Source organism: Bos javanicus, chromosome 5 (genome assembly GCF_032452875.1).
Source record: "Bos javanicus breed banteng chromosome 5, ARS-OSU_banteng_1.0, whole genome shotgun sequence".
Classification (NCBI taxonomy): domain Eukaryota; kingdom Metazoa; phylum Chordata; class Mammalia; order Artiodactyla; family Bovidae; genus Bos; species Bos javanicus.
Genome location: NC_083872.1, coordinates 109,131,224 through 109,154,183, shown reverse-complemented (window position 1 = coordinate 109,154,183; position 22,960 = coordinate 109,131,224). Strand labels below are relative to the sequence as shown.

Sequence of the window (22,960 nt, the reverse complement as noted above, 5' to 3'; positions counted from 1 at the left end):
GAGCCTGTTTGGGGCTGTCACCCCTGGTGCCTGCATCTTTGTGAGCCCCCCCTTAAACTGCCCGGTTGTCGAATCTGTTTGTTGTCAGGACCTGACCCACATGCCTCTGGGCGTGGGCCGGGTGAGCGGTATGAACCCACCAATGGGGGGAGATTTGCTGTCCAGGTGAGAGTGCGTGGAGCAGGGGACACTGGCCTGAGTCCAGGGCCTTCCTCGCTCTGTCAGGCAGCATCTAGGGCAGCTGCACTCCAGTGACCCTGCAGGCTGACCTCCTGGGAGGCACCAGGGAGCCAGGACATCACTGGGGACATGGCTTGAGCCCCAGGCAGGACGGGACAGACATCCTGGGTGGGGTTACTGCCCCAGGACCCTCTTGGGGTGGGGGGAACCACGTCACATTTCATTTGGCTTCCTTTTCTCCTGCAGGAAAAGTAACTCGAGAGTTATCCCTCACTTCTTCTCTGCAGCTGGGGAGGTCCAGCCTATGGCCACTCATGGTCAGAGGCTGTGGGGTATAGGAGCCTCCTCCCAGTCTCTGCCCAGCTCAGGCTCCTGGGAACCTCCCTGGCATTGCACTGTGGGTCTAGGAATCAGCAGCGCTACCCTAGCCTTGGCCAGGCCATGGGACCATTCCAACTAGGTTACATGATAATCTGAGGCTCATGGTCTTCGTCTCTTACAAGAATAAATTGATCAGAGGCTGAGCTGACAGTCTCTTCCAAGGCAAAGAAAGAGTCGGGGCAGGAGAGGAAAAGCAGATTGCAGACAAAAGAGCTAAGAGTTGGGGAGAGAGAAGGTAAGCGGTGCCAGCTGTGGGGCCCGTCTGGATGGAAGGTCACGCCGCCCCCAGAGCCTCCTCTGCAGTGTCCTGAGTGCCCGGGCCCCACAGGCCTGCCTCCCCAGAAGCAGTTAAGACCTGGCTGATTCTAAGCTATCAGAAAGTAAATACAAAACAGGATTAAATATTAAGAAGCCAAACAAAGTGGCCTTATTAAAAAGGCACAGTGTAAGCACGACATGCTGTCGCAATAATTATTATTACCGCCATAAACCAGAGGAGGCCAAAACGCCCGCCCTTGGTCTGCAGCCGCCATCCAGAGGAGAAAACCAGGTCGCTGGGCCCCCAGCAGGCCATAAACACCCGGTGTTCCCAAGCAGAAAATCTCTCCCCACGGTCACGGCACCACTGCGGTGGCCCCCTCAGTTAGGACGGGCCGGGGGGACCATGCAGCTAGAGGGCTGCACTTGGGCACCCACTTCTCTTCCCACCAGGCCCCACCGTCCTGAGGGGTGAAGGGGCTGAGTTGGGCATCCTCAGGCCCTGGGGATGCTGGGCAAACAGGAGGGGCTGGACCCCCCCGCCCGGCCCCCGAGGGACACAGCTCACTGCCACCCTCGGGGGTGAGAGAGGTGGTGATGGGGACCCTTCTGTGCAGAATTCCTCTGGAAATTGGCTGTTTTAGGCACAAAACTGCTTTTAGGTTGGAGATGATGTTCTAGATTCCAAGGCCAGGCTCAGCAGAGGGTCACCCGTGTGGAGTGACATGTGAGGGACAGAGAATGGCTGTGTCTCCCGAGTCCCTCTTCAGCCCAGCCCAGCCAGATGGTGTCCACCATGTCATCCTTCCGTTTTAGGGCCTTGGATTCTCTTGGGACAGATGATAGTAAGGCAAGGATCATAACAGCTCTACAGCAGGGTCATGATAACAGCTCAGTCTTCCATCACCTGCTACCTGCCGGCAGCTCACCAGACCTAACTCAAGCCTCAGAACAACTCGATGAGAGAGTATATTGCCCCATTACATGCTCCCATTTAATAGATCAGGAAACTGAGGCTGAGAGAATGAAGCGGCTTATCCGAAGTGAGCAGCAGCTCATGAGATCCGGGATTTGAACCCCAGCCTGTGTCAAGCCAAGTCTACCTTCATCTACATCAGACAAGTTCTTCCCGATCAGGAGAGAAGAGGAGGCCTGTGGATGTGCTAGGGTCACTGGGAGAAGGAGAAGGTGGGCAGAGAGTATGCGTGGGAGGTCCCGGGAGAAGTCAGGTACTGTGCAACCCTGCCCAGGGTGCCGCTGGGTTGGAGCCTGGGTCCTGGAGTCACTGGCTTGAGTTTGGACCCTGGTTCTGCACTTTGGGGGCTTCCCTTGTAACTCAGCTGGTAAAGAATCAGCCTGGAATGCGGGAGACCTGAGTTCGATCCCTGGGTTGGGAAGATCCCCTGGAGAAAGGAAAGGCTACCCACTCCAGTATTCTGGCCTGGAGAATTCCATGGACTATACAGTCCACGGGGTCACAAAGAGTCAGACATGGCTGAGCAACTTTGACTCACTCACTTTGCACTTTGGATCTCTGAGACCTGAGGTCTGTTACAACCCTCTTCTGGGGCTTGGTTTCCCTACCAAGGCCTACATGTGTTGCAGGGCTAGAAGGGCAGAGCAGCCCTTCCTTTGACCGTGGAGATCAGTGAGGTACAGAGAGGGCCAGTGACTCGCCCAAGGTCAAACAGCTAATTAGAGCTGGAGGTCTGGTCCCTTTTCCACCAGCCAGCACTGCCTCCTTTTCTTGCCTGCCCTTTACTCACATCACAGAGGGGCCAAAAGCCCACCTCGGTCATCCTGGCCAAGCCCAGGCTCGCCCTACTCCCTCCTGAAGGCCCAGGCCTCACACTTGTGCCCTGTGTGTGCTGTCCACGGGGGCCTGCAGAGCTCAGGGTGTGCTTTCTCTCTCTCTTTCTTCTTGGTCTCCATCTTCTTCCCTATTTTCTGCTGCTCGTGATAACTTTGGCCTGAGTCAGATTCCCCAGGGAGGCTCTACGGGGGCCCAGCAAACTCCCGAAGGCCATGGGCACCCACAATGGGGCTGTCCTGACGAGAGCATGGCTTCTCCATGAGGCTTCAGCCTTGCCTCCCCCTCAGCAGGAGAGCAGATTTCAGCCTCAAACTGCAGGCGTTTATGGGAAGTGAGTCACTTTAGCTCCCAAACCTGTGGTGCCTCAAGCCCCATAACTCCCTGAATGAATCTGCGTGCAGCGGTCAGCACATCCATCAGCCACCTCCTCCCCCGCCATGTCCTCCACTTTAATTGATCATGCGGCTCTCCCTGCTGGTGCTTGTCAGGTTCTTCTGCATCCTGGTTCTCCTGATGCTTTAATCATCCACATCTTTCTCAGCAAGACTGCTCCAGAACCTGTTCCGGAATGCGCTCTAGACTGGAGGCCTTGCTCCCCTCTTGCATTGGTCAGGCCTCATCAGGACCACATCCATGGGGGCGGCCAGAAGTCAAGTTCAGGGACAGGGAAGGGCTGAGCCCACATTCTGTGCAGACCCTCGGATGGTTTAGTGTAGATGAGGTGGTCAGGGGACATAGTCTCTGTCTCTAAACTTGCGACATCCATTTCTGGGGCTGCCCGAAATGATCCTCTTGGGAAAATGATCTGAACCTCAGTTTTTTCATCTAAAAAAAAAAAACAACTGAGACAATATAGGACTTTCCTGGTGGCTCGGTGGTAGAGAATCTGCCTGCCAATGCAGGAGACAAGGGTTTGAGCCCCGGTTTGGGAAGACCCCACACACCAAGGAGCAACTAAGCCCGTGCAGCACAACTATTGAGCCCGTGTGCCACAACTGCTGAAGCCCATGTGCCCTAGAGCCCATGCTTTGCAACAAGGGAAGCCTCTGCAGTGAGAAGCTGGTGCACTGCAGTGAAGAGCAGCCCTTACTTGCTGCAACGAGAGAAAAGCCCGCAGAGCAACGAAGACCCAGCACAACCAAAAATCAATCAATCAAATCTAAAAAAAAAAAAAAAAAAAAAGAGACCATAATACGGATCTTGGAGGGTTAAGTGAGGATTAACGGTAACACGGGTTAGAGTAACACACTTTTCTGTGTGCGCATATTGCCCAGACACCAGATGGACTTATTGGGGATGAAAAAGCAAAAATGCAGGCCCAAGAGAAGAACCTCAGGACCAGCTGCTGTGATCTGAACCGTCACCTGGAGTCTGAGTGCTGGTTGGTGATGGTGGACGTGTTCTCAGCCGCTCCACTAGGAGGGCTCAGACACCACGTTCCCTTTGGGGCCCTGGTTGTCAAGGTGGTCAGACCTTCATGAATATTCATGATGTCCCTACTGTGCGAGAACAGTCACCTACTCTGACAGGGTCTCTGCCCTGGAAATGCTTAACAGCTTGTGAGAAGACACTTTGTAAAAACCTTGAACTGTTATTACACGCATGAAAAAAAAAAAAAAAAGATTCAAGCAGGACTCGAGAAAAGAGCTTTGCTCTTCTCCTTTGGTGCCCCCTCAATTCTCCTTTTTAACCTTCAACTGCAGTGTCTGCCAGAGACTGGGTTCTATTCTCCCAACCTGCTCTCTGCCATGCCAGAGAGGCCATGAGCACACCTGACTGTCTGGTGGTCCACCGAGCCCTACTCTGGACACTTCACTTGGGTCAGGACGACATCACACAGGCCGTAGACCCTTCGGGATGGCCCTGCTACAGAGAGAGGTCTGCAGCTCATTCCGAAAGAATTTCTGCTTCTATGAAGCAGGGAGACTAGTAGCAGAGTGATATGGGGCCTCGGTTCCAGTTTGCTTTTAAATAGATTTGGGGCTAAACATATTTTTTAATAGGCAACAATTGAGTTAGTCTAATGAGAAATGTCATCCCCTACCGCTGCCAGAGAAGCAAGCCGCTTCCATTAGAAGTAATGCTTCCTGGACAGATTAAGGCATGGAAAATCATCTTGGGTCGTCAACAATTCCCTCCAGTTTCACTGATCTGATTAGACTTAGCAACGGAAAGAGGAATTTACAAATTAGAAGCCGTTCTCTATTTATTACCAAAATGGCTGCTTTCCACTCCACCCAGGAGACGCAGCTGAGATCTCATTAAGTCTCTGCTTGTGATAACATTTAGTCCATAAATCTCCATCTCTACCAGTGAATGAAATGAGCGTTATGCCCAAGACCACACGATGGATGAAATCAAACCTCTGCCCCTTGGAAGGGAGTTGACCTTTTCAAGCCTTAAATGTATTCAGCTTTCTGGTCCTAAAGAAACAGCTGGGAACTTACTCTGGGTCCTCTCTTAACCCTTTCTCAACTGCCTGTGTAGACAGCTAGCTGGCCTCACTGAGAGAGAAATAAAATAAAGATATTTCTGGCACTTCTCCGAATGTATTTGAAGAAGAAAGGGGAGAAGTGGTTGGTACATGAAGAAAAACATCGAGGAGTAGTCTGTCCTCTTGCAGAAGTCAGAGAGAAGGATTGACAGACAAGAAACGGAAGATGACAAATTAATTGGTGTGTCTGATTCATTCCGTGGCCTCTGCGGGGCCAGATATCCGGTCCTGCCTGATTTTAGCCCGACACAGTGACAAGGCAGGTCCAGGTCACCTGTTCCCAATGGTGGACTTTCACAGATTTCCAGGCCTCCCACCCCTTTTCCATATTCACTGTTGGTTGATCCGCCAGGCTCTGTGAGAATTCTGGGGATGTGAACCTCCCCTCTCACTCCAGTTGCACAGCCCAGCAGGGGGGAAGATGGATTAAACAGGTACCAAAGGTCGTATACCTGGTGTCACCAGGCAGGCATGGAGCAGGCATCTGGGGTCAAAAAGGTGGGGGTAAGGAGAGGAGGGGGAAGGGTGGAAGGGGAGGGGCGCCCGAGGAGGGCTTAGAGTGGGGTGGTTCCTAAGGAAGTTGGTGGAGCTGGGCTCTCTAGGTGAGGGGAGACAGAGGATACCAGGCACCAGGAAGGTCTTTGGAAGAATCAGCTTGCTTCCAGGGTTCAGGGGACTCCTACGGGAGACCCAGAGCAAGTTCCAGGAGTCTGAAATCAACTGAAGTCCTCTGGGGTCTGATGGACTGGAGGTTTGTCTAAACTCCCAGGGCTAAAGCTGACATGTGTCAGCTTCAGACCACAGAAACCACACCCGATCCTGGAATGGGTCTTTGCAGCTGTCTGATCTGACTCCTCCCTTTTATAGACAAGGAAACCGAGAAGGGCAAACTGCCCGTCGGCCACTGGGCAGGGACTGGGAGTCTGGTGACCTGTGGTTCTCAACTCCTGTTCAGTCTACAACATGATACACCGCCGCAACTGTGCAGACCGTAAGCTCCAGCCTCCAGTCAGGTGAGAACTGGCTGTGTGCACATTTCTGGTCTAATCGAGGGACGACTTAATAAATGGGTAGAATCCATCCAGTAAGGGATTAGTGGAAGCTACAACAAATGGAAATGATTTTATACCACCTAAGAGGCTCAAGAAGAAGCTCTACAAGTCTAACTGAAGCCTGGTGCCCTCTTGGTGAAAACCTCGGATACCCCGCCTGATGTCAGTGACTGACCAGATCAGCTGCCCAATCACTGCAGAGCGGTGGAGGGAGCCAAGGGCAAGAGGGCCAGGACCCTCGCTGCTGGCCACACCAAGAAGATGTGCCCCTGCTCCCAGGTGGAAGCCCGATCTTTCTGTGTCTGCTGGGGCACAGCAAGCGACCCACCAAGCTTCTCGTCGTAGCTGGAGCAAGTGTTGAATATCAGCAAATACAATAAAACTGTAATTCTGAGTGTTCCCGTTGAGAAAGGGTCCTCCGCTTCTTTTTGCCTATGTATATGGTGTGGGGACGTGTGCGTATCCATGTGCCTGATGTGTGTGTGTGTGTGTGTACATGCTGTTATTTTCAGAGAATTTTGTTGACACAGTGACTGACCTGATGCTGGATATCATTATCCTATCTCATGAGTCACTGACATGAGACGTAAGAGTTGACTGGCTGATTTGAAGCTTGGAATTCAGAAGGTAAACAAAGGCTTTCCCCCTTAAAACTGGCCTGTCAAGCATATAATTAGGGCTTTTCACCTCATCAGCCAGCTGTTGAGAGCAGATCTATTATCTCATCCCCGAGTAGAGGCACAGACAAGTTTCGGGGCAGCTGGAATCATTGCTTACCAGTTTCTGGCCTGCGTTTTTGTTTTTCTCTTGACCTCTAACCTCTGGGGGTTTGTGTGCCCGCACCAGGCACATTCTGAAGCCCCCTGAGCACGACTTCGGGTCTGTGTGTCAAAACCAACATTATGCTTAGCAAGTCAGTTTTAGAATATGAATTTAGTGACCATCAATGGCTCCTGTGACTAGATATTTAAAAATATCTTAATATCCTTATTTTTTGTTAAAAACCCCTAATACTGAAGAACCTTATGAACACTGAAATGTATATCTTTTGAGAGGATAAACCTCTCATCAAAGCTCTGTCCAGTGAAAGTCCCCTGCAGACCTCTTTGCTGGGAGTGAGTTCAGTCAGTCGGATGAACTCACATGAATCACATCTAAATTACAAAGGATGTATACTTTTATGAATCTCAGTAAGCGGCTTTCTTTCTTGTCCTGCTACCACCTGGGATATCGTTGGAAACAGGACAGTCTACTGTCCCCCGCCTCCCTTGATGACCTTCACGGAACACTGTCCTCTTGGGGCCACACTCTGAAAACAGTGTGCTCTCCAAGTACACCCGACGGGGCCCCCAGGGGCCCCTCCACCGTTCCCACACTGGGCCCGACAGCAGAGCAGCCAGACTGCTCCCTGGTGCATGGGCTGCCCTTGGAGAAACCCCTGCCATGTCCTTGTTCTGACCAGATTCCCGAGTGTGGTTCTGCACATGAATGACATGGGCCCCCAGGACCCACCCAGGGCAGTCATTCCCAGCAGCCTGGAAGGATCCATGAAACAGCCTCACAGCGCGGCCCAGGGATTGGATGCTGGTCCTCACTGCGGGGCTCAGTTTGTGCCTGTCGCCTTGTCTCACCAGCCGGGTGAGCTGTTCCCCCATAGCCCTAAGGCGTCTACTCTGCCCCCAGGGTGTAGGCTTAGGACGGCCTCTAACACAGTCACTTAGAGGCCAGAGTAAGAAGGGAGTCAAGGAGAAAAACCTTCGCTAGTGTCCCTCTGGCCGTCTGACCAGAACTCTGTCTCGGCATTCCAGGTGTGTGGCAGCCGTGAGGACGAGTGCGTCCAAGGAACACACCATTTGTATCCATCGAAATGTAAGAAAAGCTCAAATAATGATGCCCGTGCCTTGGACACGTGTACAGTGTGGGCCAGTGATGTTCAGATCCCTGCTTTCGAGCCCCACCGGGCCCTTCTGAGGGCAGCCTCTGCTCTTGGAAGCCCTCCAATCTCTGTGTTTCAACAATACACGATCCAGACTTGGCAGGGTGGGTGGAAGCCACGCAGCTCTGCTGCTGCGCGGGGACTGCAGAGGGGCTCCTGGGAGCAGAGCTGAATACATGGAATACATATTTAATCTGCTTGTCTGTGTGGAAACTTGGTCGTTCAGTTCCACGGTCTGTCTGTCTTTTCCACGCTCATCGCACAAATGTCTGTCTTCGAGGGCTGGGGCTGCATTTAAATGGTCTGAACAGTGTGAAAGAGAGATTCCCACATGCACAAATAGTTAATCCACGCATTTTTGATCTTGAGGAGGAGAAAGAAAGAAGAGAAGGATTCCTGTTCCATGAGGGCTGTGTCCCCAGGGCCTGAAGCAGCATGCAGTGCTGCTGCTGCTGCTGCTGCTGCTAAGTCGCTTCAGTAGCGTCCAAATCTGTGTGATCCCATAGACGGCAGCCCACCAGGCTCCCCCGTCCCTGGGATTCTCCAGGCAAGAACACTGGAGTGGGTTGCCATTTCCTTCTCCAATGCATGAAAGTGAAAAGTGAAAGTGAAAGTGAAGTCACTCAGTCGTGTCTGACTCTTTGTGACCCCATGGACTGCAGCCTACCAGGCTCCTCCGCTGATGGGATTTTCCAGGCAAGAGTACTGGAGGGGGTGCCATTGCCTTCTCCAGCGTGTGGCACAAAGCGGACATTTAATCGGGAGATGGATGGAGGGAGGATGAATGAACTCAGAATATTGTAACGTATTTTTTATATAATTTACTGGCCACCTTATCGACTCTGATTACTTAGAGAAACACCTCAAACAATGCACTTTCTCTCTGTTCCCTTCCCTAACCCTGCTCTTTCTATGACTTTGATGGTGTCTGTAGCTTTTCCTCCACAAACCTATACCTGGGCTCCTTGTGGGTGTGCTCAGCTACCAAAGGTGACATGTCTCTGAGCAGTTTCCTGGCTGGGGTCATGGCTGTATCACCATTGCCGGATACCTGGCATCTCTTAAGTGCCACTGGGGTTCCTGGCTGGGGCGAAGGCAGAAGTGGCCAAAGCCATTGGTCAAGAGTGACAATACCTTTTACCCATTTTCTGAAAAGACTACTTAGTCTTTGAGCTGAAGAGAACTGGCAGATACGCTGTACTGTAATCTTGGAGCAATTTCAAAGGCAAATTTCAGCTACTTTGATGGAAACATATAGCAGCGTCTCTTCCCTTGTATTTGCTTCAAAGGGCAAACTACGAAGTTCTGAAGATCAGAATATAGTTTCTGGGCATGGGCCTGCCTTTTCTTCAAATCCATTAGGTGGCCAGTTCCTTAACAACCCAGTCTTGTCCACTCTGCTCTTGATCGGACTTTCCTGAAGCCCGCACCTCTGGGTGAACCTTCTGGCTCCACCCCCAAGCATCTCACGTTCAGTTCCTCACATGTTCCTATTTCAGCCTTTGTCTTGCTTTTTAAGACGCTCATTCCCTGGCGCCCCAACCCCTGGACTGCCCCACAGCCATCTCCACAATGGAAGCAGGCAGGCCCTGTACTGTCCTCCTCCTGGGACAAGGCTGAAGACAGAAGCAGGCCCAGGCCCCGAGGAAAGAGCCTGGGGGAGGGCAGCAGCTTCCAGGCTGAGCTCATCTGTATTTGGGCTCAAGAGCGTCCTGAGAGAGACTCTGTCCACAAGGGTGGGCGGTTCATCGTGTGCTCCCCAAAGCTTGGTCAGAAATGGGGGTGGGGGGCTTGTGCACTCAATCTGCTCCAGCAGCAGAGCCTCCCCCATCTGGGCAGGTCAGGGGGCAGCATACCCGTCCTTGGAGGAGAGGGGATCACCGCGTCTCTGTGGACAGCCACACAGCGCTGGGTGGGCCACGGAGGGCCATGTTCATGTCCCTATGAACATGCAAGAAACCCATTCCTGCCATCTGTCGAGAACCGAGCACTGCCCTGACCAGGGAGCAGACTGGGGTCCAGAGCCAACTCCTGTGCTTGGCGGCAGGGGTGCCTTCAGCTCCCAGGCCAGCTCACTCATTCACGCATTGCTTGGCACCACGGACCACCCCTTTGTCCACGATCCGTCAGCAAGACTCTGCCAGGCCTCTTCCCAGGAAGACCCTTGGCCGCGTCGCTGCTCCCTGTTCCAATCCATCCCAGGCCTTGTCTTCCAGCCTGCTGAACTCCTAGCAGAGCGTGAAGCCCACTTGGGTTGCTGAATCATGTTGTTACCAGCCCCTGGTAGGGCACATTCTAATTCTGTGTGTGTCCCTTGAGCAGAGTCACCAGAAAGGGCATCATTGGAGGATGTGTTCCACCTGCGTCTGAGGTGAGGGAAGGCGGGCTGCTCTGTGCTCACAGCCATGTCCTCTGCCCTCTCCCTCCACCCACGCCTCCTCCCGGATTGCCACCAAGAGCTCAGGCACCAACGAGCAGGAACAGCTGGAAACCAGCCGGGAAGAGTGATCACAACCAGCACAATGCACGCCCATGCACATGGCCAGGGTATCCGCACACCGTGTCAGGATACACGTGCACCCACGCGTCCTGTGCCTTCCTGGCCTCTGTAAGGATGCCGTGACGGACACCCTGCCTCCCCATTGGTCCCCAGAGCCCAGCGGGTCTCCCTTCTCCCTCTCGGCCCTCAAGCCCCTTTGGCTCCCTGCCCTTACCTGCCTGACCCACGCAGCAAGCTGTTTAACCTTATGGATTCCTTGGCCAGAAACGACCTTATTCAAATGTGTGAAACATGAGGGAAGGACACCCACAGGAGGATAGCATGGTCAGGGTCAGAGGAGACACAGGGCAGTTAGGGCCACGTTCACCCCACAGCCCAGGTACTGGGGGCTGAACAGAGGGCAGAGCCCCACCCTGGAGCCACCAGATCTGAGGAGGCGTCAGGAGCCTGCATTTCCAGCAAGGCCCCCCGCAGTGATGCTGGTGCTGCCGGTCCAGGGCCCACATTTCAGAAGCACCAGGCGTGTCCCACGAGCCTGAATTTCCTCGATTCATTATCTCCTCAACACTTGCAAGTCAATACCATCCATCACTCTCATTACCATCCCAGCAAAAGCCTGGCCAACAAGCTGCCATGGGAAACCCCAGAGAGAGGGACTGGGCTCCATTTCTAAAACCTGATGCTGTTCTGCCAAAGCCCTCGGGGTTTCCTCAACCTTCCTGTTTAGCACCTCCCTGGAGCTTTGAATCAAACTTCCTCTAGAGAAACCTTTGGCTCTTTTCCCTGAGAGCACAGCGGTGCTTGGAAAGGGACAGGGGCGCACTTTCCATGTGGTGGAGGTGGAGATGGTCCCTTTTGAATAAGCCCGGAGCAGGACGCCCGCCCCTCCACCCAGGGAGCCGGGCTGGGAGGAGGACGTTGGATTGAAAACAAAGAACCCCACCGAGCAAAGTGTCTCCGGACCAGAGGCTCCAGCAGGACTGGGAGGCTCTGCTGCACACGTGGGACTGACTTCTGAGAGCCGAGAAGGATGCACCCACAAGGCAGGGGTGGGCAGCCTCCGCTCCCCGAGCGCCCCCTCCCAAGTCCAGCCCCCAGCCCCTTGCGGGAGGCCGCTCACTGTTTCGGGGTTTCTCCTCGTCCAGGCCCTCGTCCTCATTCTCGGGGTCGATGTCCTCGGCCTGCGTGATCCAGTCCAGGTAGCCCTTCAGGTCCTCCTCCAGCTGCTGCTTCTCTCGCAGCTTCTGGAAGTCTCCCCGGGCCTTGGCCTTCTCTCGCTCTTTGGAGAACTCTCTGGTGAGAGACGCCAAGCGGGCAGGGCGGGAGAGACGGGGCAAGAGGAACAAAGGGTTAGCTGCATGGCACGGGAAGCCCACCGCCGGCCCCCACTTGCATGGACCCCCGTCCCAGGTCTGACCTGCTCTCATAAAATGGCTGGGCGGGGCATCTTCACTTGGGACATGAGCAGCGGGTGGACCAAACCCATATCCCCTCTTTTTGGGCCGTGATTACAAGCTGTCTCTCATGACAGACGTCCCCCAATGACCTGAAAGGCCTTCTGAACAGTAGCCAGAAGGGATCCCCACTACAGCCCCGGGAGACAAGGAGCTGGGTCTAGCTGAAGCATCCCCCCTGCCCCGCCCCGCCTCCACTGGCTCTGCCAACCCACGTGCTTCCTCAGGGGCTTGAGGTCGGCCCTGGTGGGGTGTTTACACTACAGAAGTCGTCAGATGTTACAAATCAGGGCTCTGCCTCTCAAAGAGCCCATGTTATACATGGGCCAGTATAGTCACTGAGGTCAGGCCCAGGAGAGCTCACCTCTCCACCCCTTCTCATTTCTAGGACATGTTCTGCCGGTTCAGCAAGCCTGGAGGGTTTCTAATCTAGAGAAAGTTCTTTCCTACATGAAGGAGACAAAATAGGGTTCCAAACACAAGAAAATGTCCTGTGGCTGCCCTTTGGGTTAAAAAAGAAATCTAATCAGAATGGGAAAATGCATAAAGTCAAGACGATATAAAAGTTAAATGGGGCATTCAGTCTCAAGCAATAATGAGTAGAAGCTAAAATTGGGTTGGGATTTGCTGGAAGAAGGGCCTATTAAAGAATTTTGGAGAGTGTCTACTTCTTTCCTGTTTTCTGTGACTCTGTCCTTATTTTCTCTCTGACTTTGAATTCACTTTCTGAGCCAGGAGGGGCTGGTGGCCAAGAAGGGGGTCGAGGAGGCTGGGTGTCACTCTCGAAGCAAGTCTGTGCCTTTTCTAAATAAATAGTGCATGCCTCAGTCTGTGGTGCTCTGGACCCCGGGGGTATGTGTGGACGCACTGGGCATTTCAGCTTCTTCCTAGAGACACGACTCCTCCTTCTCTTGGTGGCGGAGGCGCAGTTCAGGGTGGGAGGCTGCAGAGTCCACCTGAAGGGATTCTGCAGCAGCAGACACTCCACAGGCAGGCATCGTGGAAGGCAGGGCACACAGGTGAGCCAGGGGGCAGGATAACTCAGCTCCGGAGCCCCCACACCCACTGTCCAGGGTCTGCATTCACTGCCGGAGCTCAGTTTTCACTCTTTACCATGAGGGGTAGGGCCGGGATGGTCTGGGGACATTTCCGTTGAGAGACGTGGGCTCCAAGTTCTTGCCAACTGCCGCTTTGATGATGCTCTGATTGGGACGGGATGTTCTCCTTCACTCTGATTGAATCCAATTCCAGCCTGATTGAACTTGCTCTTCCTGGGCTTCCTGCCAGCTGCTGGCACCTCCCCTACCTTCCCCGGGGAAAAGGGGCCCGGCTGCCCGCTGACCACGTGGAGGGAGGCCTCAGCTCCTGCTGTTGGGGAGGGGCCTGGAGAGAGGCCCCAGCCCTCCCACCCACCACTCCTCTTGGGCTTGTGGGCTCATTGCCTGGAGTCACTTCACAGAGCGCCCCCTCCCAAGACTGCAACTCCAGGCCCCCTTGACCATCCTTCCACCCCACCCCCCACCCTTGGGAGCTCTGTTCCTTGTGCAGCAGGCTTGGGGTGTAGGGGACTGAGTAGCTACGGTCTTCCTCCTCCTGGAGCCGTGAGCTGACCCAGTCACGTATGGTGACATCTGCTCTGCAGAGTGGAAGCTTGCCATCCATACCCGAGACCTCTGGGAACCACACAGACATCCCCAGGAGATGAGGAAATAAGTTTTCCTGGGGGTGAGGTGAGCGAGGAGAAGCAGCATGGCCAGGTCCTCAAGGGGTTTAGGGCACATGGAGGGATGGGCACACGCCATAGGGGACCTGTAGGACGGAAGCACTTGTCTCTCTTCGTCTCCTTTCTGATGTCTCACACTCCTGGGTCAGTCATGGGGTGTCTGTTTGAAGGCAGGGGCGCGTCCTGTGCCCTCAGTGGCTGGCGGCACAGATGTGGTGGAGAGCCCACTCTGGGTGTGCGATTTGCACAGCTCCCAGTGGTACATGTGGAAGGTCTGTTGGTGCCATGGCTCGGGCTCGAGGCCCCGTGATGACCGGTGTAGTGGTCCTCATCACCCACGGACTCTGCGTCTGTAGACCTGTCTCCTCTCTAAGTCTTGTTAGTCATGCCATCTACGGTGCGACTGTGGTCACTGCAGACATGTGGAAAGGCAGGATCTGGGGTCATGGTCCCGACTGAGGTCAGACAAGGGGCTGCCACCTCCTGGGTGCAGCTCATACTGCAAACGAGGGCCTTTTTACAGCCCATCTGATGCCATGTCTCCCACGTTTCATGCTTTTTGTTGTGATTTTTGTGATCAAATGGCCTCTAAGCACGAAGCTGCTATGCGGTCTATGACCCTATGTGCTCGAGGGCTGGGAGGTGCCTCCGGGGAATGTTCAAGCGTCTGACAAGCTCCATCCAGGCCTGAGTTATAAGCTGTGGGCTGAGAGTGTGGTGTGAAGGAACCAACACTATGCCTTAAACAAGGTGCCTTCATGTAGACGCACATAACAACAACTTGTGTCCTGATGACAAGGCTGTGCCCAGAGGCTCACAGGAACCTAACCCAGTATTTCCCCCGAAGAACAGAGGTCGGTGTTCACCAATTCAGTGTTGGACCAACCCTGCTGGGAGTCGTGAGCATCACCTCCGCTCCAGCTGCGAGGCAGCTTGTACGGCGCTTCTGCTTCTTCTTGACGTGGGTCTTAACTGTGGCTGGTGGTCAGGGCTGTTTCCATGTCACAATGTGCCCATTGCACCCTCAGGCCCTCTGCTTTATCTCCTGGGGGAATGAGAGCTGGGCGCCCACCCTCTAAAAGACCCCAGGCCCCTTGTCACCTGAAGACATACGTCTTTTCTGTTTGCAACAACTTAAAACCACAAAGTGACCAGAATCCACGGTCCAGTGACTTTCACTCAATTGCAACTTCTAGTGCAGTTTCCAGAATCTTGTGGTTGCGGTCACTGTTCTAATGGGCGGGAGGCGAGATTTCTGGAGGTTCTGAGACTTATGAGGATCAACAGGTAACGAATGTGTAAGCATTTTGAAAAGATCCACAAGATGGATAGCTACATGGATCCATCTGGCCTCAGCAGGAATAGGTTTCCAGACAAAGGATGCCCAACCCTCCAGTGACCAAAATCTCTGACTTCCACGTTTAAAATGGAGGCTTTCCAGAGTTGCTTTCCTGCCTTCCTGAGCAGGAGACCCCAAGTGCCCTGAGCCCTTCCTTCATGACTGCAGGGAGGAATATACCAGGATGAGTCACCCTGCTGGGCTCTGAAAGGACAATACCCTTAACTGATGGACTCAGGGTCCCAGCCACCAGCTCCAAACACTTCGAAATGGCAGTGCTGCATGGGTTGAGGGGGGTGTGTTCTCCCTCAAGGGCTGTTACATTTACCAGCTGCCGGCCTCCAGCTCAGGACTGCCTGAGGGCCTCAGGGCAGGGGTTCTCCAGCTTCCTCCAGGACCCTTGGTCCTTGGTCTGGGCCCCCCATCTGCCCATAGGTGGCCTCTCCCTGCTGCATCTTGGCCATAATTTGGAGTCATGGGATTAACCAGGCTGATGGGCTTGGAAATGGTGGAGCGTAGGGGATGGGAGCAAAGATCGTGGGTCCACATGTGGGGGTTAAATCCTGATCCTCCAGGCCCCACCTGTGAGATGTGGGGAAGTTTTCACATATAAAGCTCACTTTTCTTCCCTGCGGAGTGGACATGTGCTCTGCATCAGCTCTCAGGGCAGCGTGGGCAGCACGTGAGCGGATCCACCAAGGACGCCAAGCCTGAAGCCTGCCAACAAACTCCTCACAGTGGACACCGACCCAAGAAGGGGCTTTGCGGTGAGCTCCTGGACATTTCCAAGCACTCCGGGAGGCTGGCCACGGGGTAAGTGGGCATATGGTTGTGATTTGGGGGGAGTGGTGGGGGAACTAGCACATTGCTGTCCTGACTGGTTGAGACGGGGTCACTGCCACACATGCTCAGTCAATAACAGCCTGGTTCTGGGCTTCTCCTTGGGCAGCCAATCCTCTGGATGAGCCAGGAAGGGGAGCTGCTCTCCTGCAGACACTCCGCATTCAGGCAAAGCTGGTGTCTGGGGCCCAGGAAGCTTGGGAGGTGCAGCAGTGCTGGGGGGCTGGGGTGGGGAGGGGTCCGGGGAGACCGATTGAGGGCTGAGCTCCCAGGAGGGGAGTGGATCTGGGTTCCAGAATCCCATGGGCCTGCCCACCCGGTCACTCACTCACTCAGACTCAGCTGGGCTGAGACCCATCCTTTAAGGCCAGTCTGCCTGCCCCTGGCACTGCCGCCATCTGACTCTGCTTTGACCTCTGGGGAGGAGTGCCCCTCTGGGGGCCGAGCACGACCAGGCAGACCCCTGCTCGAGGGGGCTTTGAGGTCGATGCCTCAGCCTCCACTGCAGATTTCTGGGGGGACTTCACTGCTCAGACCTGCTCCTAATCTCTGGGGGGAGGATGTGGAGCCACCTTTACCCAGGTTGAGAAGTTGGCACATCACAGGCCCAGCTCACTCAACGTTCATCTGTGGGCAGTGACGGGGAGATGGGACAGGGCCTCGTGCAGACACTGACCAGTGAGGGGACCCCTCCAAGCCACACGGCTCCTCAGGGGCCCTTCCCTCGTCCCTGGAAGCAGAGGGCAGCATGTCTAACCTGGGATGGCCCCGCTCAGTTGTCCAGCTCCGGCAGCACCGAGCAAACAGCGAGCCCTGTAGGAACAGCACTGCCTCGGGGATGGCGCCGCTGCTGAGCGCCTGCTGCCCGCTGAGGTGCTGATGTAAACGGCCACGCGCGGCCGTCACGGTGACCGAGGGGCTGGGGTCACGGTCCCGGCTTTGTCAGCTGGGTGAGCGACATTAAGAACCTCCTGCCTCCAGGAAGGCCAGTGCTGGAGCAGCCACATTTCTGCCCTGAGAGGTGATGAGTTTGACTTTTCCAACACTCTCCCTGACGACCCCCTATAAACAGGCCATTTTCTTGTGTTGGACACAAAATGGAAGCCCTTCCACCCTCCAGGCAGCTGACAGGGGCACCCAATGTCCTGTGCTTTGCTGTCACACTGACGGAGGGTGCTGGTCCCTCCACTGTGTGGCCAGTGTGACGGGGCCTCTGATGGCCCTCCTGTTGGGGAGGGGTGAGGTCAGGGTGGACCCTGTCCCTTCCCCACTTCCAGGGCCAACCCTGACACTCCTGTGCGGCCTTGGACTGTGGCAGGAGAGGGGGGACGTCTTTCTCCTTGGCCGACTCTCCCCGATACACACATCCCCAGAGACGGAGGAAAGGCTGTGAAGCAGCGGCCCATCCCCCAGGTGGTGCAAGAGCAGAGAGTCACGGGAGCCTTCAGGGGTGGCCTTGGCGTGGCTGGCTTGGGCTTGGAAAGAACAAAGGGAGCCGAGGAGATGTCCAGTGGGGCTGTGGGGCAGGGGTGGCTGCCCAGGGCTCCTAGGGCCCCCCCCACCTGCTGCCTCGACCGCTTTTTAACTTCATCTGTACCAAGGCTGAAACTAGGAGGGCTTCCTATTGGAGCTGGGCAGAAAAAGTTGAAGGAAAACGTGCTCGGTCTCCTCTGTCCTCCTGTAATTGGGAACTTTAAACAGCTGAGTGCTCTTCCTTTCCGAGAGGGACACAGACGGGGCAGCCCAGGCTGCGATCAGAGTCAAGGAGAAGGGGAATCTCGGTCTGTTTGGTTTATTTGCATTTTAGCTTGAACTCCTGGCCCAGTCAGCACGGGTAAAGAGGGCCTGAGTCCTCACTGCCAGTGATCCTGGACGGAGGCTGGACAGATGGCCCAGGTGCCCATCTGCTAGGCTGCTACGAGGGCCAGAGTAGATGGCCCACGAATCTTCCTCCAATTCCTCTGCCAAACCAAGGGGCCCAGATGCCCCCGAGGTCCCTGGAGAAGCGTCCTGCCCACCTGGACAGTCCAGCCTGGTGTGGGTAGGGCTGGCAGCAGACAGGTGGGCCTGGGTACCTCTCACTGCAGCCCAAACCAGGGGGATTCCTCCCTGCGCCTCTGACCTCTGTCCAGCCAGGCCAAGGACATTCACTTTAAGGCTCCCGGGCTGGCCCATGTCCCAGATTCATCAGAGCCAGAAGAATAGAGCCAGGAAGAGCAGAAAGAGTAAAATGAGGTAAATGGAAAAGTCGAGACCTTCTTGCTTGGTCCTGCTTACCCGCTAAGGACACCGAGAACCAAGTTAAGAACAAAGAATGAACCTATGATGATTAATGTGACAAAATAGATCCAGGGCCAGTCCCTTCCCACGGCATCATTGACCTGGAAGAATGGGGTCAGAGTTAGTGTAGCTCAGGGAGCAGCCGAGCACGGCCCGCCACCCCGGGCCCGGTGCCACTGGACGGCTCTGGGACCGGGGCCTCCAGGTCACCAGAGGCCAAGCGGCCTGCCCAGCCAGTGGTCTGCATGTGTGGCTGAAGCGAGACAGTTTCTGTTCTCCTGGGCCTGGTGACGGGTACACGGGGCCTGAGGCCTTGCTCAGCTGCGTCATGATGAGGACACAGAAACACTCAGCTTACCCGCTCAACACACCAAGAACCAGATTTAGAACGAAGAAGGATCCGAAGATGACCAGACTGACAAAATACACCCAGGGTAACTCGTAGCCCATAGCGTCCTGCATCTGGAAAGACCAAGGATAGTGAGGAGAGAGAGAAGCAGGAGTGAGTTCACAGCAAGGAGGCAGGGAGGCCAGGAGGGAGGAGCAGAGGCCGGGAGGGAGGAGCAGAGATTGGGGGAAACCACTGTCGCCCAGCGCCACCTTGACTCTAACACCCTGTGACCTTGACCTGAGTGGGAAGGACCTTGGCGGCTCTGCCTGGAGGCGAGTGGGGATCTCGCCTGGCTGTCTCTGCCCTTTTATTTTCGGGGGAACAGAATTTCCTTCCAATATTTTCTGTTCACTCGTCTAAGAAGCTGGGTCACCTCCAAAGTGCTTTCTTCCCTAAGAGATGGTTTCTGCTCACTTGGGTTTATGTGGTCACTGCAGCCGGCACCCTGGCTTCAGCTCTCGCAGACAAGCTGGTGTGGAGGCTTTGGGGTCACATGGGGAGACGCCTCCCTCAGGAAGTGACCCAGGGGCCTGGATGGATGAGTGCTGATGACCACGCTGTGTCATTGGCTTCAGAGGCCACGGGCCGGGAGGACGGTGGTTCGGGGTTGGTGCTCAGGGAGCAGCTCTGGCAAACATGGGCCAACGGAGACCCCGTGGGAGGTCCACATCCCTGGGTTTCCAAAATCCCTCGGGGCACAGGCTTCCTGAATGACCCGCATCGGTGGTTTTGCAGGTGAGGCCCCAGGACCAGCAGTGTCACCCTCCCTGGGGACCTGGGGACTAGTTTGGAACCTCACCCCTTGGCCCTGCACCCACACTGGGGGCGCCTGATGTCCCAGCTTCTCATGAGCCCCGGGCGCATCTGATGTGTCTTAGGCTTGAGACCTGCTGGTCCACAGCCCAGCCTTCAAAGCTAGACAGGACAGAGGCTGTGACTCTCTGCACCCCCTCGCACCCCCACCTTAGCTCTGGGCCCCCTGCTCTGGGGCGGCCTGAAGTAGGGCAGTGCGGGAGCAGGAGACGGATGGCTTCAGTCAGTCCGTGCGGAGCTATTCAGGAGAGAAGAATAAATAAAGCCATGTTTTAAAGAATGACCCAGATTGCTGACACCCTTACTTAGAGGTGAAAAAGGACAGGTCTGCTCAGACTCTGAAGCCAGCGGTTCCCTGAGCCCCTGTCGGGCGGGCGTGCAGAGAGGCCCTCCTGTGTCCAACACCTGCAGCCCCTCAGCCGGGACCTCACCAGTAACCAGGCTTTGCTGAAACACACGCCTCCTCTCCTCCCACATCTGATTCCTGGAGGGAACCACACCTCGAACCTTCAAAGCCAACATCACGTTTCCCTCGGAAGGAAACAGAGGAGGACTGTGGACTCCAGCCCCATCTTCAGGGGCCTCTCTCCACCCCAGCTCACTCCAGGGGACCTTTTGGGTCTGGTGCCCTATCCAAGGCCTTGTGGTCCCCAAGGGCTGGGCAGTTTGAGGGGCATGGGAGGCTGTCACCTGCCATCGCAGGCAGGAGGTGCAGCCTTTAAAATCATAGCGCATTACGGGGATTGTTATCAGAGGGCGGGGTCGGCTCTGCCCTGAAAGCCAGTGCCCAGGGTGGTGGCCAGATGAAACTCTGACCCGTGTCACCTTGTCTGTGGGACACAGGGTCCACCCACAGGTCACTGGGGGAGCAGCAAGTCAGAGGACCGTCTCACCTGACCCCTCGTGCCCCTCTGTGCCTGCTCAGGCACCAGGAAGGCCCAGATGGTGTGGATCTGCCGCAGGCCCACCACTCCCAGAGACCGACAAAACCAGCTTCTCCGGGACTCGGCCGGGACCCCCACTGAGTGGGGCGTGGAGTGGAGGCCTGTGGACCTTGCTATCCCAGGTGGGCCTCTGGTGCTTGGTGAGACCAGAGAGGGCTGGGCTGGTTCTTGGATGTGTGGGGAGCCCAGAGCACGGTTCTGTCCAGTCTCTAAACTGGTGCAAAGCTGGCTTTTCCTTCTCTCTTGCTCCCCACTCAGTGAAACTGATGGGCCAGCGAAACCCCGCCTCCTCCAGGAAGCCCTCCCTGCTCTCGCTGGATCCTGCGTGGGAGCCACATTTCTCTGTGTCCACGTCTCTCCAATTAGACCCAAACTCCTCGAGTGCAGGCCTGGGGGCCCTGTAAATGCTGACTAAATGTGTGTTCAATTGAATTACTGAGTAATAAGAACTTGCCTAATGCCAGTGAAATGAATAAAACAAAACCTAATAAGTAAACAAATTATAGCTTTGAGAGATGAGAATTCCCCTTCTTAATATGTTTATAAACCAGGAGTTTATTGTTTAGGTAACAGATTCTCTGTTTAAAGCTGCGTGGGTGCTGAGCAGTAATGCCTTACCTAGGGCAGACTCAGGGTTCAGGGCTGGGCATACTGGGGACCCTGACACCTTCTCTACCTGATCCCTGTTAGAGCCAGGTGCCGTCTCTGGGTGATGAAGACTCTTCTCCACTTTTCACCCTGAGCGGCTCTCTGGTCATTGGTAGAGCTCAGCTCCCCAGCTCTGCTCGCTGGACACCTTTAAGGCAGTGAGAAGAGGTGGAGATGGAACGGGAGAGGATAGGGTCAAACACCCAATTCCACCTGCTTGGAGGGAAAAGGCCTTCCTCATAAACCAGGGATATTTCAGCAGCGCCGAGGCCAGAGATCAGTGGCCGTGGTGCGTACATGTATGTGTGTGCACGTGCACGTGTGTGTGTGTGTGTATACATGCGTGTGCGTATGTGTATGCGTGTGCGAGTGCATATCTATGGGTATATGTGTGCATGTGTGTGCATATATGTGTGCATGTGTATGCACGCACATGCATGCGTATGTGTGTATGTGTGTGCATGTATGTGTGTCCGTGCATGTGTGTGAGGAATGTCCTCCCAGCATGTCCACACGTGTGAGTGTGGAGCTGACCACTGACTTATGCAAAGTTAAAACCTTACGCTTTCATTCCTGCTGGAGCCAAACTGAGGCAGAAGCTCCCAAAGACACATCTTTCCTTTTTGTGATTTCTCATGAGGGAGTCCTTTTGATTTTAGTTTTAAGCTGAATCTTTAATTCTTAAAAATCAGCAGAAGAATTGGTCAGGGAGAAACCAACTGGGGAAAACAGGAGGTGTCAGGAAGTGGAGGGGGGATGAGTGCTGGTGGAGGAGGTGAGGCCAGGGCACAGGCCAGATGGCTGTTCTGTGTCACACGGGAAGCAGAGTCTGGGGGCCCGGGCAGAGGGCCTCATGGGCAGAGGTCAACAGAGTTCCCTTCATGGACAGTTGCTGAGGCACTGAGAGTCCTCAAGTGCAAGGTGCCCGAAATCCTGCTCGGAGCCCTGCTTGGGGCTCAGGGGACACTCATGCCTCCCTGCAGATGCCCTGTACCCCGCCCTCCATGGACACAGGGCATGGGGACCTCTGGGAGCTCCTGCAGGTGCTGGGGCTGGGCCCTCAGTGTCTGTCCCCTGGCTGGTCCTCCGCATCTGTCCCCCAGCTGGACCCTCGGAGTCTGTTACCTGGCTGGACCCTCAGCATCTGTCCCCCGGCCGACCCTTGGCGTCTGTCCCCCGGCTGCACTGGGTGGGGGAGCGGGCCCCTCCCTGCTTAAAGGGCTCCATGTTTTATAGGAAAGCAAAGAGGGGTGTGAGAGTCTGTGGGTTTTGGGAGAAGGAGCCTGAGGAGAGGAAGGAGGAGCAACCAGAGAGAGTAGAGAAGCAGAGAGCGAGCAGGCAGGCGCTCTGGGCTAGGAGGGGCCTCCCTCAAAATACCTACCAGGAGGTTCCCTTTCGCCTTCAGGGGTGTGTGTGTGTGTGTGTGTGTGTGTGTGCACATGCACATGTGTGCCTGCACACACACACACATGCACACATAGCTCAGTCACTTAGGAAGGTGCTGGGAAGGTCAGGGGAAGGCTGTCCCATGGGCTGGGGACTGTCCCCACCTCTGACACTGCCATGCCCTGCCCAAGCTCATCACCACCTCCCCGCACTGGATGGGGGAGAGGGGGAAGGCACAACACAGCTGTTGAAAATTGCTGGTTGCTGGGCGAGCTCCTCTCAACCCCCACTCTGGCTGTCACTGTGACAGTACCTCCTTGGACCACATCTGGCTCGGGAGTGGGAAGCAGGAGGGAGGGATGAAGGAGGATCACAAAAATACATCAGGCCATCAGCAAAGTAAATTATACCTATTCCCCCACCCCCACCCACCCACCCACTGCCGTCCTGCCCTCAATCTGATGCCATGGGAGGTGTTTCCATGGCAACGTAGGGCCTGGGTTTGGAGCTCGTATGGTGAGGCCCCCG

At 55.2% G+C, this 22,960-nt stretch overlaps 1 protein-coding gene across 15 annotated transcripts in view; it reads right to left on the bottom strand.

Moving 5' to 3' along the window:
- Positions 1–22,960, bottom strand: part of CACNA1C (calcium voltage-gated channel subunit alpha1 C) — a 459,914-nt gene that overhangs the window by 91,865 nt on the left and 345,089 nt on the right. For 9 of the 15 annotated variants that reach the window (XM_061418389.1, XM_061418376.1, XM_061418373.1 and 6 more), the window contains exons 8-9: positions 18,248–18,351; positions 11,735–11,907 (exon numbers count right to left, since the gene is read on the bottom strand). In XM_061418389.1, the coding sequence (XP_061274373.1) occupies positions 11,735–11,907; positions 18,248–18,351 (277 nt within the window). Of the gene's footprint in view, positions 1–11,734; positions 11,908–18,247; positions 18,352–18,608; positions 18,713–22,960 lie in introns of all 15 variants that reach the window. The other 6 variants (XM_061418379.1, XM_061418380.1, XM_061418378.1 and 3 more) reach the window with 1 other exon arrangement.